This window comes from Hippocampus guttulatus, chromosome 5 (assembly GCF_054856545.1).
Source record: "Hippocampus guttulatus isolate MCC_2025c chromosome 5, RoL_Hgut_1.0, whole genome shotgun sequence".
Lineage (NCBI taxonomy): Eukaryota > Metazoa > Chordata > Actinopteri > Syngnathiformes > Syngnathidae > Hippocampus > Hippocampus guttulatus.
The window spans coordinates 1,735,119-1,757,403 of NC_141265.1; the positions used below are offsets into that span (position 1 = coordinate 1,735,119).

The window sequence follows — 22,285 nt, forward strand, 5'->3', positions numbered from 1 at the left end:
ATTTCTAAAAAAAATGAAATGTATACTATTTTTTAAGGGTGAGGAGGGAGAGTCATACTTTTTGTGGAAAACAAGGAGAGGGCATTAATTTAGCGCGCTTCTGTGGTTCAACGTTTTTGGGAAATTTTTGAATCATCAAAACAAACATGCATCACAAAAATGTAAAATCAAGGATTTTTTGGGGTGGGGGCAAAACGTTTTACCACTAAATTGTAATAGACAAAATAACTTGTGTCGTTGACAAAAAACCAAATATGTGCACTTTTGCTGAAAAAGAGTATTAAAAGGTTGCCTGTCCAGTTTGAACACGGCAACAGTTAGTCCCGGGAATAGGTTATTAAAAATATTGTGGCATCCATTTTCTCTCTCTCTCTCTCTCACACACACACACACACGCACACACACACATACATTCCTGTACTTGTATACAGTGAGGACCAAGTAAAAAGGCCATTTTCTCTCTCTCTCACACACACACACACACACACAGAGTCATAAATCACGATGGGCTTTGCTGGACTCTTAATGGCGAAGGCGGAGCTGATCGTGGAAATCAACTGGGATTTACATAAAGTGTGCGTGCGTACACGTGTTCATATATGTGTTTGCAAGCGTGTTGTGGAAATAATAAGCCCGTGCAGCTCACCTTGTGCTCTGACCTGCTTCGTAAGTGTGTGCGTGCGCATGTGCATTTCATGATCCTTGTACACGCACACACGAGCACACACATCTATATCTATCTATTGATCGATCGATCCATCCATCCATCTATCCATTGATCAATCGATAGATAGTTTGCTATTTTGCAGCATATTTGCATGAAAATTCCTTACTGACACGCAGGTTCACCGTGTGAAATGCTTGCAGAGTCTCTGTTGTTAAACAGGCAGCTGATTTCACACATTGTGGAAATGTTGATTGTTCTGAAAAAGGTCCGACTCATGATCTCTTTGAAGATCCTGTTTATTTATTTACAACATCTGATTGATTACATAGCACTCTGACTCAATAAAGTTTACAAATAATAAATATTGCCTTCTTCAACAATGTGGTCATCGCTTTTTATTGTCGTTGTTCTCCACGTCATCACCTGAGCTTTTAACACAAAACAACAAAGGTGAGCCCCTCCCCCCATGTGCTTAGCCCCGCCCCTCAAGCCCGTCACCTCTGTGCTTCATTTCAATAAATAATCAGAATTCATTCCTAAAAGAAAAGTCGAACACACTTGCAAAGAACAAAGGGAAAAACCAGACTATACTTCAAAATAAACTAAAAAGAATTCTAATGGGCCGTAGTCCAATGTCTTGTCTACAGGAACCAGGAAGTCTTTCCGCCCAATGGGAGGAGTCGACAGAAAGACCTGTCATTGGCTGAAAGGTTGTTTTTTTTTTTTGTAAAGTTTGAAACAATACGAAGTAAAATCATTTCCTGTTGCTAATTGTGCAAGTTTGAGTCCAGGCTCATTTTCTTCCAACTCTTTTCCATAGTCTTTTACTTTGTAGACAGGAAATGATCCCATTCAACAATTTTGTGGACAGGAAATGACAAAAGCAAACAAACACACACACACACACACACACACACACACACACACACACACACACACACACACACACACACACACACACACAAACATGTTCATATGTAGATATGAAACCCGACCTCTTGTACAGAGAAATAAATACAGTTAGAAAATAAAGCCTTCGAATGGAGGTGGCAACTCTTCATTGGAATGGCAACAAAAAAGCCAATCGATGGTTGCTTGGTACACATTACCCACCACTGCCTACAAAATAAAAGCTTGTCATGATTTAGTTTTACTTTCACTTCCTTCGCGAGTTGTGCAAGTGCCTGTTGTGTCGCATTTCCCCACTTTTGACGCCCAAGGCTTTTACTTTGTAGTCAGGAAATGACTCCATTCAAAAACTGTGGAGAGAGGGAATATGAAACATAGAACCAGAACCCGACCTCTTGAAAGTGACAATAAATAAATGTACAAAATCTAATTGGTTTTATTGTGAAAAGCACAATGGTTTCCTGGCAGCGGCCACGGACATGGTTTTGTTTGACTGATTCATTTTGAATTCGGGTCTCTTATTGCATGAACTTGCCTTCGACTTCCTGTTTGTGTGGCGCAACATTCTTGGTCAGTCCTTTGTGTCCGTCCTTCATCTATCGCGCTTTCATTCAGAAAGCATCACAGGCGAGCTGTCTTCATGGGTTCACCCAGACCCACATGCCTGGTTCCTGCTGGGCACCAGAACCACTTGCGCCCCCCCTTCCAACCCCCCCTACAAATAGTCATCTCACTGACCACAATGTGACCGCTCGTCCCCCCCCATCCGACAACAGACAGTCACCAATTGTTTCGTGGCCTTTCCATGTCGCTCCTGATTTCCGACTGGCCCGTGTTCAAATTGTGGAAGATTTTCTTGGGCGCCCTACCCCCCCGCCCCCCAGACCTTTCTCAGCCCCCCACCCAAGTCCGCCGTGCAGTCACAAATTGTCTTGTAGCCTCTCCATGTAGCTCCTGATTTCCGACTGGCCCATGTCTACGTCGTGGCAGACCCACTTGATGTCGTCCTCGCCGCCCTTGCCGAGCAGGACCGAGGGGTCGGCGTAGGGGCCGCCGGCCCCGGCCCCGCCCTGGTGGCGGTCGTTGGGCAGCACGGTGGCAAACGAGGTGAATTTGACTCGCTTGCGTTTGCCGGACGCCCTGGGCGAATTGTTGAGATGCTCGGCGTCGCGTCGGGCGGCGGTGATGGCAGAAAGGCACTGGTGGGGGTCCGGGAGGGCCCGGGGTAAGGTCTGGCTGTGGGAAACGCCCCGGTGGCCCGCGCCTCCCCTGCCGGCGGCCACGGCCGAGGCGGTGCCCGCCCCGTTCAGGAGGTACTTGCTCTCCTCGTAGGCGTCCTCACCGCGGTCGATGATGGTGGTGCATTCGTCGGGCGGTGCCGCCGGACAGGGGTCGGCGTGGTCCGGGTGGTCCCCCAGGAGGTCGGCCTCATTGCCCAGCCAAACCCAGTCGTGGGCGTGGTTCATGTTGCCGCCCGCCTCCAGCACGGGCACCTGCTTGTGGCGGTACCTGAGGGTCCCCGTGCCAGAAAGGCAACGAGAAAAAAGAAGCACACTCGAATGGGATCGGGCATCGTTGGCACTTTGGAGGCGTTCACAAAGACCTTCTGTCGTCCTCGACGCCGAGCACTTTTTCATGTATTCCTCCTTGTCGGAAAGGAAAAGGTTACCTGAAGGCAAAGCTGACGCAGTTGATGAGGAAGACGAGGATGGCCAGACAGAAGACCCCCAGGAGGGCGTACATCCCGATCTCCAGGTCCGAGAGTCCCCTGGTCGTCTGGCTCAGCTCGCCGTCGGAGGGTCCGGGCACCTCCACTTGGGCCGGGTTGCCGGCGTTGTCCTCCGCCCGGCTCGGACCTCCGCCGCCGGGTTTGCCGGCCGACGCCCGATGGGTGACGGTGCTCTTGGTCGTTAAGCTCACCTGACGATGTAGCGGCAAGTCAGCTTTGACCTTTTCCATTTCAGGACGCATTTTTTGTCGTCGTCCCACCTTCCTCATGGCGCCTTCCTCACGCTCCACGGCCACCGCCACACTTTTGGACTCCCGCTCGGCTCCGTCTGCGACTCTCAGCTGCTCGGTGTCGTTGTCCGCCACTCCCCCTTCCGCCGGGGCCCCGCCCTCGTCGCCGTCGCTGCGGGCGGCTCCAAACTTGACCGCCACGTTGCCGACGCCAGACGCCAACACGCTCTTCCTCTTGGACTTCTGGCACGTCTCCGAGATCACCATCTCCACGCGCACCAGCGCCCCCTGGCCTTCACCTTCTGCCACCACCACGGGCCAGTGTTGCTCCTGCCGGTGCCGCGCCGCCAATGAGAGAGCGTAAGGGAAAGGTGTTTCCCTTCCTGACTCATAAGCTTACCGATTGACGAGCCAGTTGGCTGCTTGAGCTAACTCACAAGTTGACCGATAAACTAACTGGTTGCTGTTGCTAGCTATGTGTGTAAGTAACAGATGGACTAAATTGCTGACTCACTAACAGGCTGGCTGAGTAAGCAACTTGACGGGCTGACTGACTAACAAACAAAGTAGTTGTTGACAATTCACTACTGACCTAATTGACTAACTAACTTACTGACGAAACAGATGAGTGACTCACTGAGTTGCTGTAAATAATTGGATGATCCACCAACTGAATAGCTACTATCCATTTACTACCGAAATAAGCAACCTTCGATTCACTCGCTCGCTAAGAGCCAAGCCAACATCTTATTTGCCCAATCGTTGACTGAACTAACAATTAAATTAAGTGATGAACTAGCTAAATAACTCATTGAGCCACTGACTAACAAGCACACTGACTGGCTGAGTGATGAGCTAACTAAATAGCAAAGTGGCTAACCAACAGAGCCACCCCGACGGACCCGTGGTGCAACAACAATTCGAGCGGTTGCGGGGCAAAGAGCGCAAAGAGAAGCTCCCACCTGATTGGTTACGGAGACGACGTCGTTGTCCAATGACACCACAGACAGCAGGAAGTCTTTGGGGTCGTAGATGTCGAGCGGCGTAACGGAGCCGTCGCTGTAGTGGATCCAAGCGCTGATGGCCGCTTCCTGAAATGGAGTCCCGAGCGCTTGAAAAACATTGACCGTTTTCACCGCAGCGCCACCTGCTGGAGATATCACCTCGCTCGTCCCACTTGGACCCGATGCAAACCAACATGGTGTCGAACGAACGAACTAACGAACCATCCATAATAATACAAATGCAGACGTGGTTTGTCATGGCGGCAAGCTCCTTCCTGCCTCCTATTGAGGTAAGCGCATGTCGCCTCAAATCATAGCACAGATGGGAACAAGATAGGAGCGCAAATTTGGCATTGCTTGAACACACACACACACACACACACACACACACACACAGGTAAATAAGTACGTACACGTTACACTCTCACGCAGTGAGTTGAGTAGTTGAGTGTGTTCGCGGCTGCAAGTTAGGCATGCGGCTAATTAGGACGTGATTAGCATGTAAGGCAGATAAGCAGCGTGAGATGTTCACAGTGGAGGATTACTCTTCGGATTGGCTGATTGCGACCTCGGGCCTTTTTCTTCCACACCAACCTGCCATCTACTCGTGTGTGAGCGTCTGTGTTTGTGTGTTTTGCTGGAAAGATATGAAAAGCGCCGTAGGAGAAGTCAGCTCTTCCGTTTTTTTTTTGTCCCCCCCCTTGATATAAAAACAACAGAACTGCAATAATCCGATCGCGAGAGCCGTACGAAGTGCACAGGAGACACATTTGTAAGGGTTATTCTCATGGAAAATCAAGATGTTTTTGACTTGAATGACTTTTATCAGTGAAGAAAATACAACTTTGTCATGAGATTGTGAAAAATTTCCTCCCCCAAGAATTTTTTACTTTTTTCACACAATAGCGCTTTGCTCTGGAAAAACATGATCTAAGAAATGATGTGTTTTATTTCCCCAAATCACAAAAATATATTTTCTTGCCTGAAATCATGTTTTTAATGTTAAAAAAATGCATTTTTTTTCATTATGGAAAAATATTTTTTACTTTTCCACACAATTAAAAAAAACATCTTATAATCATATTATTAGACTCTCTAAAAGGTTTATTATTTGTAGCGTGAAAAAAAAAGATATATTTTTGTTAACTTTCTCCATAAAGAAAGTAAAAAAACATATTGGGATCATTTGTAATTCAAAAGAAGTGAATGCGTCGTGCAGTGATGGGAAAACGAAGCTTCATGAAGCACTTGGGATATTTTTTGACTCCACCAGATAGTGCTCTTGGTTTACATATAAAGGTTAGTGCATTGGAAACGTATTCAAATTTCCACGGCATCTTTAAACCAAGAGCGCCCTCTAGAGGAGTGAAAAACAATCAAGTGCTTCATGAAGCTTCGGTTGTCCATCACTAGCATAGTGTGCGTCTTCCTACCTGTTTGGGCGCCCGCATCAGTTGGCTGGCGGTGGCGGTCATCAGGATGGCTTGGCAATTGCCGCCGGCGGGCGCCACGCTGAGCGACAGCGAGGCCACCAGCTGGACTCCCATGTCGACGATGGTCACCTACGCACAGGAGGAACCGCCGCTTATTCCGACCGCCCAAAACCCTGCCTTCTATTTTGATTTCTGCACCGGCTTGTCGGGCCCGAGGTCACGCAGACCACTGGGCTGACTGCCGTCATTATGACGTTGGTGTCCCAGTCAATATTACAGATCATCAGCTATCACAGGAACACTTCTCTCGCGATCATTTTGTTACCTTGTCGTCCAACACCGTCACCGTCTTCTCTGCGAGGATGGAGTCAGACAGAGGCGACAACACCTGCCGAGCAAAAGACAGGACAACTTTTTTGGGGGGGGTTTTGTAACGGAAGGTCCGCGTTTCAGATCACTTGGATTCAATGCCAAACTCCAAAGTGGGAGAATGCCAAGCGTGATATGTATCTTCACAAATGGACGGGATGAGCAAAGAGTGACACGAGAGCCGACGTATAAATGGAAAATGGAAATGTCAGGCTCACAAATGTCAACAGGTACAAACGCTGGCGAAATTCTTGGCGGCACGTACTTGGATGGTGGTGATGCCGAGGTCTCGGCCAATCAGAACGCGCCCGTCGACCAGCCTGGCGATGCGTTCATCTTCCACCTATGTAAAAACAACGGTCACTTTAGAAGGTAAACCCAATTTCATTTGGTACCTAATGAAGTGGCCAGTTGAGTGGACAGGTATATCCACCATACGTCGATACCTTTAGATTTTTTTTTTTTTAAATCCCAGAAAAATCTCTGCAGTTTTTAGCCATAATCCGAAAACAATAATAAAACTGACAATGAACTCATTCACTCCCAAAGACGTTTTTAAACGTCTTTTCAGACTTGGTCTAGATTTGGCTGGTACTGAATGAGTTAAAACCAAATATAAATGTAGTTAATTTCTTTGAAAAAGAACGGTTGTCCGACTGCAGTCGACCTTGAGCTGATCAAGGACCAAGTGAGTGATGTCGGCCTGCCAGTCGGCGCCCAGCATGCGGACCACCTCCCCTCCCGGGTCGGACGGCTCGGCCACAAAGTGCGTAAGCACTTTCACCAGGGCGTACTGGTACTGTAGAAAAAAAAAGACGTGTCAGCGCTTAACGTTGTTTTCTCACGCGTAACGTCGTGAAAAGCAAGCAAAGAGGAGAACCTGCAGGGCGCATCCTTTGCCCTTCCTCTCGTCATCCTCGTCGTCGTCGCTGTCTCTCGTCGGCCTGACCAAAAAATAAACAAACAAACAAACAAAAAAATTATCGATTATCATTGCAATGTCAATGGTACTTGAAGCTCGCATCATAACACGGTGTTAAAACACACATTTGGGTCATTTTTGCACCAAAAACAACGTTGGAAAGATTTTTACCTTTTTTTTCCATCCAAAATTGATTTTTTTTCAACGCTTGTATCACAAAAAATTTATTCTCGTGAACAAATTGTTGAAGACATGAATAACGCATTTTTTTAAAAAAAAAAGAGTCCCCGCCCACACACACAAAATTTTTTATTTTTAACAGTTTCACCAAAGTCTTTTTTTCATGAAAAGCTACCTTACCTGGATGAAGAAATAATTTTAAAAATGCATCTTATTTCTTCATGAAAAGTGTTTTCCAAAGGACCCTAAAAGGTACCTGAGATTTTTTTTGTCCAAAAAAAAAAAGACGTTTTCACAAAAACAAGCATTTTCTTTCCCCAATAACAATAATCTCTCGCTCTCTCTTTTTCTTTTATTAAATACAGATCTCATGTTTGTCATTTGACCTTGGAGCTAAGACCCTTTTCCCCCACACAATGTTTTTTCCACAAAAATTGCAACTTTTAAAAATGTACTTTTGCATGACAACTAAAATCGCCGCCACCTTCGACCAAAGACAGCATTTTAATATTTTGAGAATGTTAAGCGGCTCCCTTGATAATGACGCCGAGGGTGCGAACGTTTCCGAACCGAAGTCCTCGCGTGTTAAAATGCGGCGGTTACCTCCTGCTGTTGGCGGCGCTGGGGGCGATAGGCACCCGCCAGCCTTTGACCTGGCTGAGCTCGGTGTCGGACACGTGGATCTGCAGAGGCAGCTTGGGCACCCAAACGTTGAGCGACAGGCTGGCCGTCAGGTGCATGTACGCGAAGGCCACCGACACGCCCTGACGTCCGCGCATCTCTTTGCCGTTCACCAGAACCTCGTCGCAGTTGCCGGACACCTGAGCCGCAAAAAAACAACATGGACGCTTGAAGGGGAACTCAACAAAAAAAACTTTTTGGTTACGTGATGCTCGCCATGCGAGCCTGTGGGCACTTTTAAGTCACTTGGGGTTTATGTGTGCACGTGCCTGCTTTGCTGTGCAGTTACTTTTCCATGTACTTTTATTTTGAACATGTTGATGATAAACATATGATGAACATATAATTGCGAACCGTTGATTTGAAGCACTACTTTCATACCGAGCAGGTTGAGTGACTTTTGCAGAGTCAGCACTAAGATAGTGAACAGAAATCAAGTTAAAAACCTCCGTCCAATAGAAGCCACTCACTCACACACACACACGGTGATCGTGTGCCCGCGTGCTGAGTGTGAGTTTTGAGGACACTGAAGAATGGATTTAATCTGGGTTGCTTTGCCACAGCAACCGCCACGACAAAAGCGAGATGTGAGGAATCGCGAGGCGAAAAGCGGCGGCCTCAGCAGTTCAACAAGTGTGCGGTGGGGGAAAGAGAAGAAGAAAAAAAAAAACAAACTGTCAAACTCCATCCGGCGGCGCCGCAAAAGCGATCGCGGGAAAACTTTTGGCTAACTTTTCGACCGCTTCAAAACAACACGTTTGCTTCGTTGTCATTTTTTTTTTTTCGCCACCCCTCAAAAGAGAGCAACTTACTTTCGCTGAATTGAAATAGAAACGTCCAATCACACGTGTGGGTTGTTTCCTGTGGCATGCTATACAATTAGCGCGATATGCTAATTAGATGCGACGCCGATTCGCTCCCTGCGTGGGTGGGCCACTTCATTAGGGACACAAGGACTAGATGCAAAAAGAAAAAAGCCCAAAAAAATCATTTAACGAAAAAAACTTGGTGAAAATAGAACGGAAATGCAAATTTCACAAACGTGAACAATTTGAAAATCGTATCCATTTTGTGGTTTGTTTTAAAATCTTTATTATTATTTAATGAAAAAACAAATATTAAAACGTGAAATTATTTACTTCAAGAAAGCCAATGGGAATCCAACGGTCAAATAAAACCAATTTTAAATATTTTGTGAACATTTTATTCTACCCCAAAATATTGTTCAAGTAAATTTTATAAAACATTTTGAAAATCATTTCCACTTTTTAAATTATTTAAAAAAAATTTAATTAAAAAAAAAAGTATAACATTAAAATGTTAAAAAGATAAACTCTCGTGTCTATACATAGTTAAAGAAAGTACATGGGCATACAATGACCAATGTTAAATAATTTTTGAACATTTTATTCCTAAGAATAAAAAGGATCAAGTAAAAGCCAATTTGATGTAGCGTCTTATCGAACCTTTTGAAACAGTGTTCAAAATCGCCTTTCATTGAATACAAAACCAAAGCTCGAATGTGTGACGTTGAAATGTTATTGGGGTTTTTTTCTGGTATGGCGGCAATTAGCACATAATTTGATGAGCACATTCACTTGACTTTTCTCCCAAAAATGTCGACCAAAGCCAAAGTCAGGCTGCCCCGTTTTGACTCAATGTGGGCGAACTGCGCGTTTTGCAAAAAAAAAACAAAAAAAACGTCTGTCCTCTCCGCGAGGCCGCGCATCCGTCTGCATTTGCTCTCGCCGCTCATCCGTTTGGCCGGCGCCGGCGGTAAAGCCCATCCATCAGACTTCGGGGAGGCTCTCATCCAATCAGGGAGCCCCGTCGCTCGGAAAGGGGGCGGGCCCTCAGGGGGGCTGGATAACAGGCCCGCTGATGAGATTTCGCCTCTCACCTGTCCGTCACTTGAGAGGGGCCACGCCGAGGCCAATCGCCTCCGAGCCGCCGTGTCGTATTCAAAGAGAGGAATCGATCAGTTCCGCTTCTGACACCAAATAGCTTTACCCTTGAGGCGACCACCCCAAAACGGCTTCAAATGGAACCCTTTTTTGTTGTATTTTTCAGATTAAAATGACAACAATTTTGGAATCCCACTTCAGACACCAAATATTCTTAATCCTTGAGGCAGTCGTCATCAAGACACTTGAAACCAAATCTCTTTTTCCATTTCGATTTGCATTAAATAAGATGAATAAAAACGGTGTGAGGTTTGAATCCCACTTCGCGCACAGTGGCTTTCACATTTCCTTAACATTAACCCCCCCTGGTAAAAAAAATATTTGACATTATGTCTTCTGTGTTTTCATAACTGGATGTGGGGGTTCAATCCCATTTCCGACATCAAAAACATTCCTCTTTGGGACTCCAATAATGAAAGTGTGACTTTTACCTGAACAAGAAAATGTTTTTAAAGCAAGTCACATGACCCCCCCCCCCCCCAATTTTTGTGAAACACCTAAAACTGATTTCTGAACAAGAAAAGTTTTTGTGTCACTTTTTTGAAGGATGTGTACGGTTTTCAATCCCACTTCTGATATCAAATAAGGAAAAACAATTTCCCATGTGCATTGCGCTGAACAAAAAATGCTTTTTGAATCCTTTTTCTGACACCAAATGTCAGCGTCAATGCCTAAAAGCCTTTTGTAAAATCTGAAAGGTAGAAAAAAAAGTTTTTTTAGCCTTCATAGGATTTTTCTTAAAATGGTTCCAAACTTTGTTTCCGGAACAATAAGAACCGGAAAAATACATCTCTCCTTTAACCGGATAAAAAATAAAAATAAAAAAAAGAGAAAAAAAAATGAGCCTGAGGTTGAAAACTCACTCCTGACACCAAGCACAGCCACCGTGAAGTGGACTCGAACGTCAGCTCTTGTCCCAACTTGAATCCAATTGCAGTTGGGGGACTCGCTTAATTGTTTGGGACTGTGCTGCACTGTTGCATGCTGAGCGGAGAGAAGGAAAAAAAAAATCGCCCAACTCTCCCTCTTCTCCTTTTGTGTGAAGTCGGCAAAAATACAATCTACTTCTTGGTATTAGCTTCAAACACTTCCTCTCGTTTGGCTCTTTCTCAGACCTGTCAAGTGGGCTTAAATAATAAAAGGTGTGTGTCTATGTGTGTGTGTGTGCGCGTGTGTGTGTGTGCGTGTGCGCGTGCGCATGCACGCGCGGGCGCGTGTGATTTAGCAGCCTTATTAGCATAGGGATATAAGTCAACGCTGGCCCCAATATGTCTGTTTGCGTGGCCTCAGAGTGTGTGTGCGCGTGTTCAGTTTTAACTTTACACGTGTGTCTGTTGATTTGTCACGCGGCGTTATTTAAATGAGACAAAGAGATCAAAGAATACGGAATCGTCCGAGTTGAAGCCGGTCCAAGCGGACTTTTGTCGTCATACAAGTTGGGAGAGTTGAAGCGTGCTTGCGTGGCCGCGAACACTCGCGTCCCTTTTGAGGCAACTGAGGGAAAATAAGACACCCGAGCTAGGAAGTTTGCAAACGCTGGGCAAAATTGGAGGAAAGTTCGGTAAATTCCAAAAAGGAAAAAAAAGGAAATTATATTTTACGGCCCTTTATTCAATTTGTTTAGTGTTGATGACTACTGCTGGCTGCGTAAGCTAGCAGGCTAATTTGCAGCTAATTAGTTATCGACCCAGGCGACCATGTTTAATGGACCGTGACAGGGATCACACTCGGCGGCCAGACCGGACTTCACACGCGCACACATTTACGGATAGTGAACGCTTTTAACGGTACCGTCTTGACGGCAGATTTCATGTGGATCGTCGCTAACGTAGCATCTTTACATCATCTTGTCAGGTCATTTCAGAGATGCCATGACACATGTTGGAAGATATATTTTGACAATGTGAACATTCGGGACTCCGATGTGGAGCATGAATAGTGCTTTTCACCGTTTCAGATTTTTGGGAGTGGCTAAAACACTGTCCAGTCACACAACTAGCCACGCCCCCACAATGTAATCATGAAAGTTGCTTTCTTTCGCGTCAGCATTTGTCTGGCACGATTGCAACATACAGTGAGCAGTGGAGCCCTACTTCGACCACCAGAATGCGTCTTCATTTCAAACAGTCTGTTGGCATGGCTGTTTTAGAGCGCCCCGTTGTCAGCCCTGAGTGCGCGCACAGAGAAATGGAAGAGCAAGGAGGGGGATTTTTTTTTGTTGTTTTATTTATTCATCTATTTTATCCGCCGTGACAGCCAGCACGTGGACGGGGGCTTGGCACTGGTGGCCGCTTGAGAGTGTCTCACTGTCTGCTGTGAGTGCGTGCATGTCACAGAGAAACCGGTGGAATAGCATGTGGGGGCGAAGCAAGGAGTGGGGTTCAAAATCCGACTTGGGAGCTAGTATGTAGACCGGGGCAAGCGGACAAAAACTGGGGGTGACAGCTCGCTTCACATTGGTTTGAACATTTTAGAGTGCCTCGTCGTTGGCTGCAAATGTTCTTACGTCATGCTAAGATGGACCAAAGAGTGATGAGGGAGAATCTTTTATTTGATTATTATTTTTGTCTTTTAACATCGTGACACCGAACGTGTGAGCTGGGGCTAGCTACTATATATACGTGACAATTTTTTTCGTCATTCGAAATACGGCGGGTTGGTTAACAACACTCTTGTTGGTGGTTTGTCACCTTTGCAAGGCATTTGTTTTCACTTGATGATCTCGAATGTACATAATTATGTCACAGACTGTAATGTACACAGTCGACACTCCCAATGTACGAATTTCTATCCCATTTCGGGTTCTTGACACCTCTATTGTATTGTACATTTTTCCGTGAGGACCGCGCGTGCGTGGACACAATGAGTGCGCGGCACCACCGGGAGTGAAACTTTTGGGTCACGCTGACAGTCGGCGACCAGCCTGACATTGCGTGCGTCCGCTCGGCGGACTTAAAAGCGGCGTTTGATGCGCGCTTAGAAAAAAAAAAAAAAGCTGTCAGCACTCCCGCCGCACTTTAGTGAGGAGTTATGAGCTCATTGCGTTGCCGCTTCGAGCCGACCGGCGAGAGTCAAAACAAAGTCAAAATGTTCAATAGGCGAGCGGGCTGGGAAAAGTTCCACAGGAGAGGAAGGCGGGCCACAATACAAATGATCCGAACAACTTGAAATATTGTTGTCGGTCCGGATATGCCCGGAACACGTCACCGGGGGGGGGGGCGTCCGGGAAGCATCGTAATCCGATGCCCGAGCCACCTCATCTTCACAGATTTTCAAAACTTCTGCACATGTGCGGCATGACGTGAACTCCAACTAAGAGTGACTATCAAAAAATCTGAAGCGAGCACCCTCTCAGGTGAAGAACTGCACCAGTGAGGTTTTCTTTTTTAGTGAGGTTATATGATTATCCGCATTGACTGAAAACACGAGCGTGACAATCAGCGATGAGGAAGGCATACTTCAAAAAGTAGCCCAAAAGAAATGCTCTTAAACGTTCAATGCTGTTGGTATGAACTTTATTTTTTTTCTTTCTTTTAATTTTTTTTAATTTTTGTGGACCAGCGCAAGGAGAAAAAAAAACGCACTGGCTTGAATGCTTCGGGGTGCCTCGTTGTTGGCTCTGAGTGCTTTTGCATCATGCAAAGAAAGATGGAAGAGCGAGCGATGAGGGAGAATCTTTTTTTTTTTTTCTTTAACATCTGACTTGACATCCAACGTGTGAACTGGGACGACGTACCACTGCAGGTGCTTTAGAGTGCCACGTGGTTGCAGCGCGGAAAAGATCCAAGATTAGCCTGCCCACGAGACCCAATAAAAGGGAATTTGCGCCTCCTAGTGTAGCAAAGACGTAGGGCGGCCGTTTCTCGGGGACTGACGGAATTGTCAACGTTATTTATCGTGGAGAGGAAAAAGTCGACGCCATCAAGAGCACAATTGCAAAAAAATAAAATAAAAGGAAGAGAAAGCAGCAAATGATTTTCTTGAAATGACTTCTCCTATGTTGTTATTTTATGGGGGAAGGTGGCCATGGGGGGGGGGGGGTAAGGTTACAATTGGAAATTGTCACCAACCTCTCGTGTAACCATCAGGTCTTTAATGAGCCCTTGTAATTTTCCTCACAACTGCCACCTTGCACAAAAACAAAAACGATGTCAAACAAGGAGGGGGGGGGGGGGGGGTGCAAGTCGTGGAATGATGATGAGGCTTCCTTTCAACTTGCATTGCATTTATTGGGCGGGGGTGCGAAAGTGACGAGGACTGTTCCAGTAGGTGAAAGGTGTGTGCAGACGCGCGCACGCACACGCACGCACGCACGCACTTTCCAAGGACACGCGCGCGTGTAAAGATCACGCGTGTCAAAGCGGGCGAGTGCCTTATTAAAAGTCGCTCAGATCAATTCTTAATCACCCGCGTGTCCATCCGTGCACAAACAGCTCTCTTAAAGCGCGCGCGCGCACGCATCAACGTCATCCAAGCAAATTAGTCACGACAACGCGAGAGGAAATACAAGCAAACGAGTAATTAGCACAAGGACGCCCAAATGTCGAGCTTGCTGCGCGTCACTCTTGAAATTCACGCCACGATACCTCTTCACTTCAAAATCAACCCGGGGTACGCGACTTTGCCGCCGATTTTTTTGGGGAGTCTTCAAAAAAAGAAAGCCACCGGACGGTGTTTTTGTCCACATCAAAGCCACTTCTGAGTCCTCCAAAAAAACAAACCAAAGTGTTGAAGTAAACCAACACGTTTCAGTCCTCTGCAAAACTGGCATGTTTTTTTTTTTTTTGGTTCATTAGTTTTTTTCCTCCACCTTAGTACCAGCCAATTCTAGACCAAGTCTGAAAAGACGTTTAAAAACGTCACTGGGAGTGAATGAGTTAAAGGTATTTGAAGTCACCATATAGACTGTCAAGAACGTTTTATTCTCGACATCAAAGACAATTTGGCTCCCCTCGAATAACTCGGAAGTCCAATCAGGAGCGAGAACAGGCTTCATGTTTTTGCGGGCGTGAGGAAAACATGGACTCAATCTTTAGCAGCAAGCGCACACTCAAAGACGCGCATTGAAATGAGTGTCCTCTGTTGCCGGCGTTATTGATCGCACTTAAAGAGCGGGGCTCCTGTCGGACGGCGCGAGGAAATCATTTCGGCATTGAAAGTGTCACAGCGAGCGCGCGTTTCATTTGCGCTTCCCGAGGACAAAGGCGACGCCGCGTCGGGGGAATCAATCTTCTAACTTTGGCCGCACCGGCACATTCCTCCGCTACGGCGGCGGCGGCTAGCGCGAGCGTTAGCGTGGCCCGCCGCCACTTTAAAGTTTTTACGGCCGGATGAATTTGCCACATTTGGGCGCCATAAACACGACGGCTTTACCGCGCGTATAGATTTTTAACTTTGTTGTCTTTGTGCACACTCGAATTCTTTCATTGGATTTGAAAAGAGAGCCTGTTTTCAATTGAGCCACTCTTGGAAGTGAGCGCACTTTTTTTTATTTTTGTACACATCAATGAAGAGAAATGCTGCATACTTGATTTGGTAAACGTTCAAAGGCAGTTGACTCAAGATGATCAAAATCGGGCATGTGGGGGTGGGGGCGGGGGGGGGGAGGGCGATGACAATCCCAATGTGTAATGTTTCGAAATATCAAAGACAATTTGCAGTCTGAAGCATCACAGACAATTGTTGAGTCGGCATCATTTGTTTTGTGAAGACATGTTGCGGTCGGTGATTGACAATTTCAAGTCTTGAATTGACCTAATGGACATGTTTTTTTTTTTTTTGGATGCAAAAAAAAAAAAGTAGTGTCAACGTCGGTGCTTTCAAACGCTGACTATGCTAACAAAGCTGGCATACATTTGTTGTTTTGATCTTCAAGGAACATGGCAAAGATGCTTTCGAGTCTTAATAAATGCCCCAAACATTTTTGTCTTTACAAAATTCAGATTATTTTTTGTTTTGTTTTTGCAAACAGAGGCACTTTTTAGTCTTACAAATTAACATTGCTGAAAATATCAAAGACAATTCAGAATCAATGTAAAAAAATTTTTTTTTTTTTAATAAACACCAAAGCAATGTTGATGTTTCGGTAAGCAAAGATAATTTAGTCCATGTTTTTGTGTATAAAAGACAATTTAGATTAAATGTAAGTTTTTCTTTGTCTGCAACAAAGATGCAGTTTTGTCAATGTCAAAGAATGCGTAATCAGCATCCGTGTTTTTGTCAACATCCAAGAAGTCTTTCATTTTTACTCCATCGACAGCACTTTGTATGCACCGATAGTTGTGTTATTTTTATTTTATTTTATTCTTTGAAAGAGTTGAGTCATACAAAGACAAGTTCCGAGTTTTGACTGAACCTAACGAAGCGATTGCACGCGCTCCAATACTTGCCGGAGTTCAATCTCGGAAATGTGAATCAGTCAGGAGCCATCAGTCGGAAAAATGAGCCAAAAACAAGCAGCGCCGTTGGAAACTTGTCAAAAGAGGCCATTTTTAACCAAGCTTTGGAAATTTCCGCCATCGTCGTCGTCGTCATCATCATCATTACCGAGGAGGCCAGTAACGTAATGAATGGAGTCATTAGAGGCTCCGCTGCTCAAAATGAATTAAAACCACACAGCTCTTAGCCCAGTAAAAGTTGAGACCTGGTCTACATGGCACAAGGACAATAAAAAAACCTGAAAATAAAAACACTTGGCCAACAAGCCCGTCCTTCACAAGCTGATGTTACATCTGTTTTTTTGTTTTTTTTCTTCCATCGCAAGCCTTACGAAAGTTTGAAGAGAATTCAAGCTTCAATTAAAACTCATTCACTCCCAAAGACGTTTTTAAACGTCTTTTCAGACTTGGTCCAGAATTGGTTGGTACTGAATGAGTTTGAGTTAGCTTTTCGCCACCGTCAAAGGCACTGATGCGACGTTTTTGTCAACAACAAAGTCAATTAATTGAGAGTTGCAAAATACGTTGTCCTGAACTTGAACCATTTAGTCTTCAATTTTTTTATTTTTTATTTAATCGAGTCAATCATACAACATAACTTACATCTTTGGAAAAATGACAAAAGTGCAGTCTTTGATGAACCCGTCCTGTGTTTTTGGGAAACATCAAAGACAATTTAGTCTTCCACTTTTTCCACGTTTTGTAAACATTGAAGAAAATGTCATTGATTTCCGCGAACCACTTTTGTTCGTCGTCGACAAAACGAGCAGACGTGCATGAAAGAACCCAAATGTTCTTTTTCTCAACGTCGCAGCCTTTGATGAAAATACTGCGGGCATTTTCCGAAATATCAAAGACGGATCAGAGTCAAAGAACGTGGCTTCTAATTTCAAAAACGGAGTCTATGATGAAGCTATTCGGCTGGACATCAAAGACACTTACTTTGAGCACGTGGACGTCGGCCGAGCTGCAGCTGAGCGAGTCGTCCACTTCCCTCACCTGGCCGTCCGTCCCCACCGTCACCAACTTGACGGGCAGAGACACCCGGCGACCAGTCAGGATGGCCGTGTTCAACACCTCCGTGTCCTATCACACACACACACACACACACACACACACACGCATATGTTACAAACTACGACGAGACCTTGCGTGTGTCGTCATTCTGCGCTCTGGCTCCATTTTTTTCAGGTGACTGGAACCGAGCTTGCAAATTGAATACTCTGAATTTCCTAGCAGTCGCTTGGTAAGTCGAGGCACGTTCGACAGCCTGAACTCGAGCTGAGCTGCAACAAACGATTTTTCATCGAATAAATATTTTTAAACATCAGGCAATTATTGTGTCGTCAGTGATGAATCGGTTTCTTCAAAACGTGACATTATTTCAAATCGACAGTGGAGAGAAGGCACAATTATAAAGAGCGAATGTGTTCTGTGACTGACTTGGTTTAACGTCATGAAATCAGCAAAAATGTTGCTAGTTGCTTTCCGAAGTAAAAGCAGATGCTTGCAAAGGCCTTATTTTGAAAAACACCAAATATTCAGCCTGGTCTGGTTTCATGGTGAATGGCAGGATTCGGGTTTCTTCGTGTCAAATGGCTGTCACTCTGAGGATTTGGATCATTTGACGTGAAACAAGGTCCCGACAAAAATGAATTGATGATCAAAATAGCTTTCAGTTCATTTCATGATTGATTAGCTGTCGATGAATCAGTTGGCGGTTCCATCGCTAGACCTCGGGCACATGTTTTGCTCAACACGAGAGGATCAAACGCTGATGATTATAATCAGAGTGCTGGAGTGCGATTAGACGCTGGCCGACCTGCCGGCGTCCATCTCGATTAGACGCCGCCACTCTTTCAAAAGGGGGCATTTATCCACACGCAAACACACACGCGCGCACTCATGATTATGGGTTATTGTTTGTGGATGGCAGCTTTGTGAGTGTTATTAGACCCGCCAGGGCAACTCAGCCATTATAAATAACCATAAAAATACAGAAAATGAACTGCACTGCTTCCACAAAATAGTCCTGCTTCGTTTTACAGGGTTAGCGTGCGGCATAGCTTAGCATAGCTTAGCATAGCAGTGCGTCGCATAGCATTGCAGACGATGTATTTCTAAACATTATGTAGAACCTTTTTTCTGTGCGTGTGTGTGTGTGTGTGTGTGTGTACATCACTAACCATTTAACGCTGGAAAAAACCCCGATATCTTCAAAGACCCGAGTGTACGTTTGTTGTGACGTCAATACCAATGCAAATACCCCAAAATATGTGCTTTTGGGCACGTCAAAGATCATTTAGTCATTTCATGACCCCAAAGTACACACTTGAATCCCGTGGAAAAACAACGGCGAAATGTTTGGCACGCTACAAGCAGATGAGGAACAGGTGAGGAGGAGGCGGCCAGGAGGGAATAAAGAGGATTAAAAGCATGACAAAGACAATTAAAAAAAGAAGGTGGGCGAGGGGTGTGTGTGTGGGGGGGGGGGGGGGTGAAAGAAGATATCAAGGAAAAGGTTCTGCCTGCAGGCTGAGTGGGAAGAGAAATGTTTACCCGCCGTGCGTGCGTCATGTGATGAAATGTGTCGATAAGATCACATCCGCATCGTCGCTATCTTGACTGCGGGCTGCAAGTGCACCGTGATGTCACCCAGTGGCTACTCAAGGCGTCGGTTCTCGTTGTTTTTGTTGTTGTTGTTGTTGTGTCCCCAGACACACTGATGCACCAGATTAGCAACACACACGATCAGTGCGTTGTTGACAAGCATCGCCGGTTGAGATCTTTTTTTTTCTCTCGGAAAAATGTCTCAAATGTATTCAGGTGCATGCGTGTACGCACTTGAGTGAGTCTGAGAAAGACGGCGCACACAACCGTTAGCATGCCTGCGCGCCCATGCGTGCGTGTGTGTGTGTGTGTGTGTGTGTGCGTGCTGCTGAGAAAAGTGACTGTTGAAGGTAGCGATCTAAACTCATTTGGTCCCAATTAAAAGACTGTCAAAGTCTTGTTAAGTATACAAACTTGAATTTGAATTTCAAGTAATTATGGTCCGATTGACTGCGGAATAAGTTGGACAAACAAAGTTTCGACAGAGACAGAATAATACCCCATTTAAATTATGGTGGTTATTTCAAAAGCAAGCTAAATGAGTGTGATGGGAAAATGAAGCTTCAAATTTGCTTCATGAACCAATTGTAAATGTTTTTTACTCCTCTTGATGGCACCGTTGCTTTACATAAGGGGGTTGAGAAATGGCGGTGTGCTTTTAGCCCAATGTGCCATCAAGAGGAGTCAAAGAAGTCTGAAGTTTTTGGATTATTTTTGCTAACCCCGAGTGCTGTTTGCAACTGTTTAGAATTCCCCCCAGTTGCCGATCACAATATAATTCACGACAGGATTGAGCTTGTTTTGTTTTTTTTTAATTATTAAAAAAAAAAACTGGCAATTGACCAGGGGTGTGTCGACTTTTACATCCTTGAAAATGTATCTGCTCGGTCTTCCGGTAGCCCACATAAAAAGCAGCCTCTTAAATGTTGTTTTATCACACAACCGTGAGACCGTCTCACGGCCTTTTATCCCGTCGATTCGTTTGCGTGATTTACCGTCCACTTGCCGTGCGCGCTCGCTCGCTCTCGCTCCTCCTCTCATATTTGCCGCTCGCACCGGTCGAGATGCTCGTAAAAGGACAATAATAAGAATCAAATCAAAAGTGCTTTAATTTGTGCGCGGCCATGCGGAAAGATGTGAAGCCATCTGAAACATATGGCGCCTCACGCCTCCTACCTCCTTGTGGGGACGTGTGTGTGTGTGAGTGTGTTTGTTGTTTACGGCGTGACATGGCATTAATAAGCAGTAAAGTCAGCGGAGGGGCACGCGCGTGCAAATCTGATGTGCAGCTTGTTAAAGGACCAATTGCAATTTTTTTTTTAATGAGCACGGAAATGTCGAGATGTCAAACGTGTGATTCACGGGCGGCCGAGCGCGCATGCTCGGCAGTCGCTTCATTAGGTACACCAGTACGAAACCCGTTACCACGAATGTTTTTTTTTTTTTTTTTCATTGTAGTAACAATTCACTGCAAGTGCACGGCGGCGTACGAAGATGATTTGACTGTGGGCGGAAGGTAGCCAATGGGAACGGAGCATTGCCGTGATCCTTGGGCGCAGCGCCCTCGTGGTGGATTGGGTCACATTTGGGTTGGAAAATAACACAAATTTGAATTGACAAGAAATTAAATGATGTTTAAAATCGATGCCCACCACCATCATCATCATCATCATCATCATCCTCCTCATCAGTAGCACAGTGAGCTAACTTGTCACACAAAAGACACAAATTACTATTGCGGTGGCTGTAATTTAAAACCTCGAAAGAAGTGCCGCTTTGTGCTCACAAGGAAAATGCGAAACTCGAACCCCGCTGCGCACCCATCGCCCAATATTCCCATTTTAAACGATGACTTTGTTTGTATCGTTCAGCGACCAAGTAAGAAAATGCCAGAAAACGCTGTGCGATCTGTCAGGGATGAATGCCTATTATCACGACGACAATGTTCATTACCATCAGATTATTAAACCTCAGGCTTGTTGAGTTGGCGGCGGCGGTGTGTGTGTGTGTGTGTGTGTGTGTGTGCTGTCATCAAGTGTGTTGTTGGACAGAGTAATTAGTTGGAGCAAACAGTGACACGCTGCCTGCTTGTGATCTGTCAGACTCCAAATGAATCACCACCACTTGGACAAAACTAACGGGACACTTTTTAAGCCCAAAAGAACGGGCGGTGTCCGCAAACCTTTGTCCTGAATGTCAATCGTGTTGCTCGTGCAAGAAGCGAGCGAAACAGTCTTCGCTTTGCGCTCCCTTTGGTCAAAGAGGACATCGGGAATTTACGCGCCCAAAGTCCGAGATCCTCAGCTTTTTGCAAGGAGCGGGATCGAGACAGAACTAGATTGTAACTTTTGCGAGGTCACTTTTGTTTGAAGCGCGGCGAAGAAGCAGGAACGGGTTAGGCAACGTTGAATAAATAAAAGATGGCCGACAAGAACAGCATTCATTCTTTCCCTCTCAGACCCCCCTGTGGGACGCTTGGGCTTTTACTTTTAGCGGCGGGGGAGCGAGCGAGGACGCATAATGGCGGCGGTCGGAGACGCGATAGAACGTTATTACTCATCCAGTTTATGTGCTAAAACACCATAACAGATCCTTTCCGGACCTCCCTTGGCTTTGATGTAGCGTAGCCCCCCCCCCCCCTCCCAGCCCCCTGCTAACAAGCTAACAAGTGGAATGCTCTTTACCTTGTTTTAGCTTCAGCCACTCAGAGGCACATCCTGACCATTCCCTTTAAAGAAGAGGAGCACTTTTCCATTATGTCTATTTGGATGATGTACTTCCTCTGGGAGGGGGGGGGGGGGGGGGAGCTATTTTAAAACCCAAACGAATCACACGAACATATCAACAGACCCAGCGAAAGACAAACTGACCAACCGATCGACTGATGACCAACATGATCAGGAGACAGAACTTTCATTGTCATTTGAAGTCTTATCACATTTTGTGTGTCACATTTGAACAAAAACAAAACAAAACCAAACCCTCCCCCCAAATGGGACAAAAACAGGAGATTCACGTTTCTGATTGTTTTGGAGTGCAGGCTGCAGTGATGTTTTTTGTCTGTGTGGTGTGTCGCGACGGCAGATGCCCCACCACGCCAAATTGGCTTTTCTCACCGGGGCTTTGCTGTCTGAAGGAGGGACTATCAGG

General features: G+C 45.5%; 1 protein-coding gene across 1 annotated transcript in view; it reads right to left on the reverse strand.

The window, feature by feature from the left end:
- Positions 1–945: 945 nt before the first annotated feature.
- Positions 946–22,285, reverse strand: part of LOC147204607 (transmembrane protein 132B) — a 100,502-nt gene continuing 79,162 nt past the window's right edge. The window contains exons 6-16 of the mRNA XM_086111740.1: positions 17,468–17,611; positions 8,047–8,264; positions 7,222–7,285; positions 7,009–7,140; positions 6,607–6,684; positions 6,298–6,360; positions 5,973–6,101; positions 4,498–4,626; positions 3,566–3,865; positions 3,246–3,496; positions 946–3,085 (exon numbers count right to left, since the gene is read on the reverse strand). Coding sequence (XP_085967866.1) covers positions 2,497–3,085; positions 3,246–3,496; positions 3,566–3,865; positions 4,498–4,626; positions 5,973–6,101; positions 6,298–6,360; positions 6,607–6,684; positions 7,009–7,140; positions 7,222–7,285; positions 8,047–8,264; positions 17,468–17,611 — 2,097 coding nt within the window. The 3' untranslated portion in view covers positions 946–2,496. The remainder of the gene's footprint in view (positions 3,086–3,245; positions 3,497–3,565; positions 3,866–4,497; positions 4,627–5,972; positions 6,102–6,297; positions 6,361–6,606; positions 6,685–7,008; positions 7,141–7,221; positions 7,286–8,046; positions 8,265–17,467; positions 17,612–22,285) is intronic.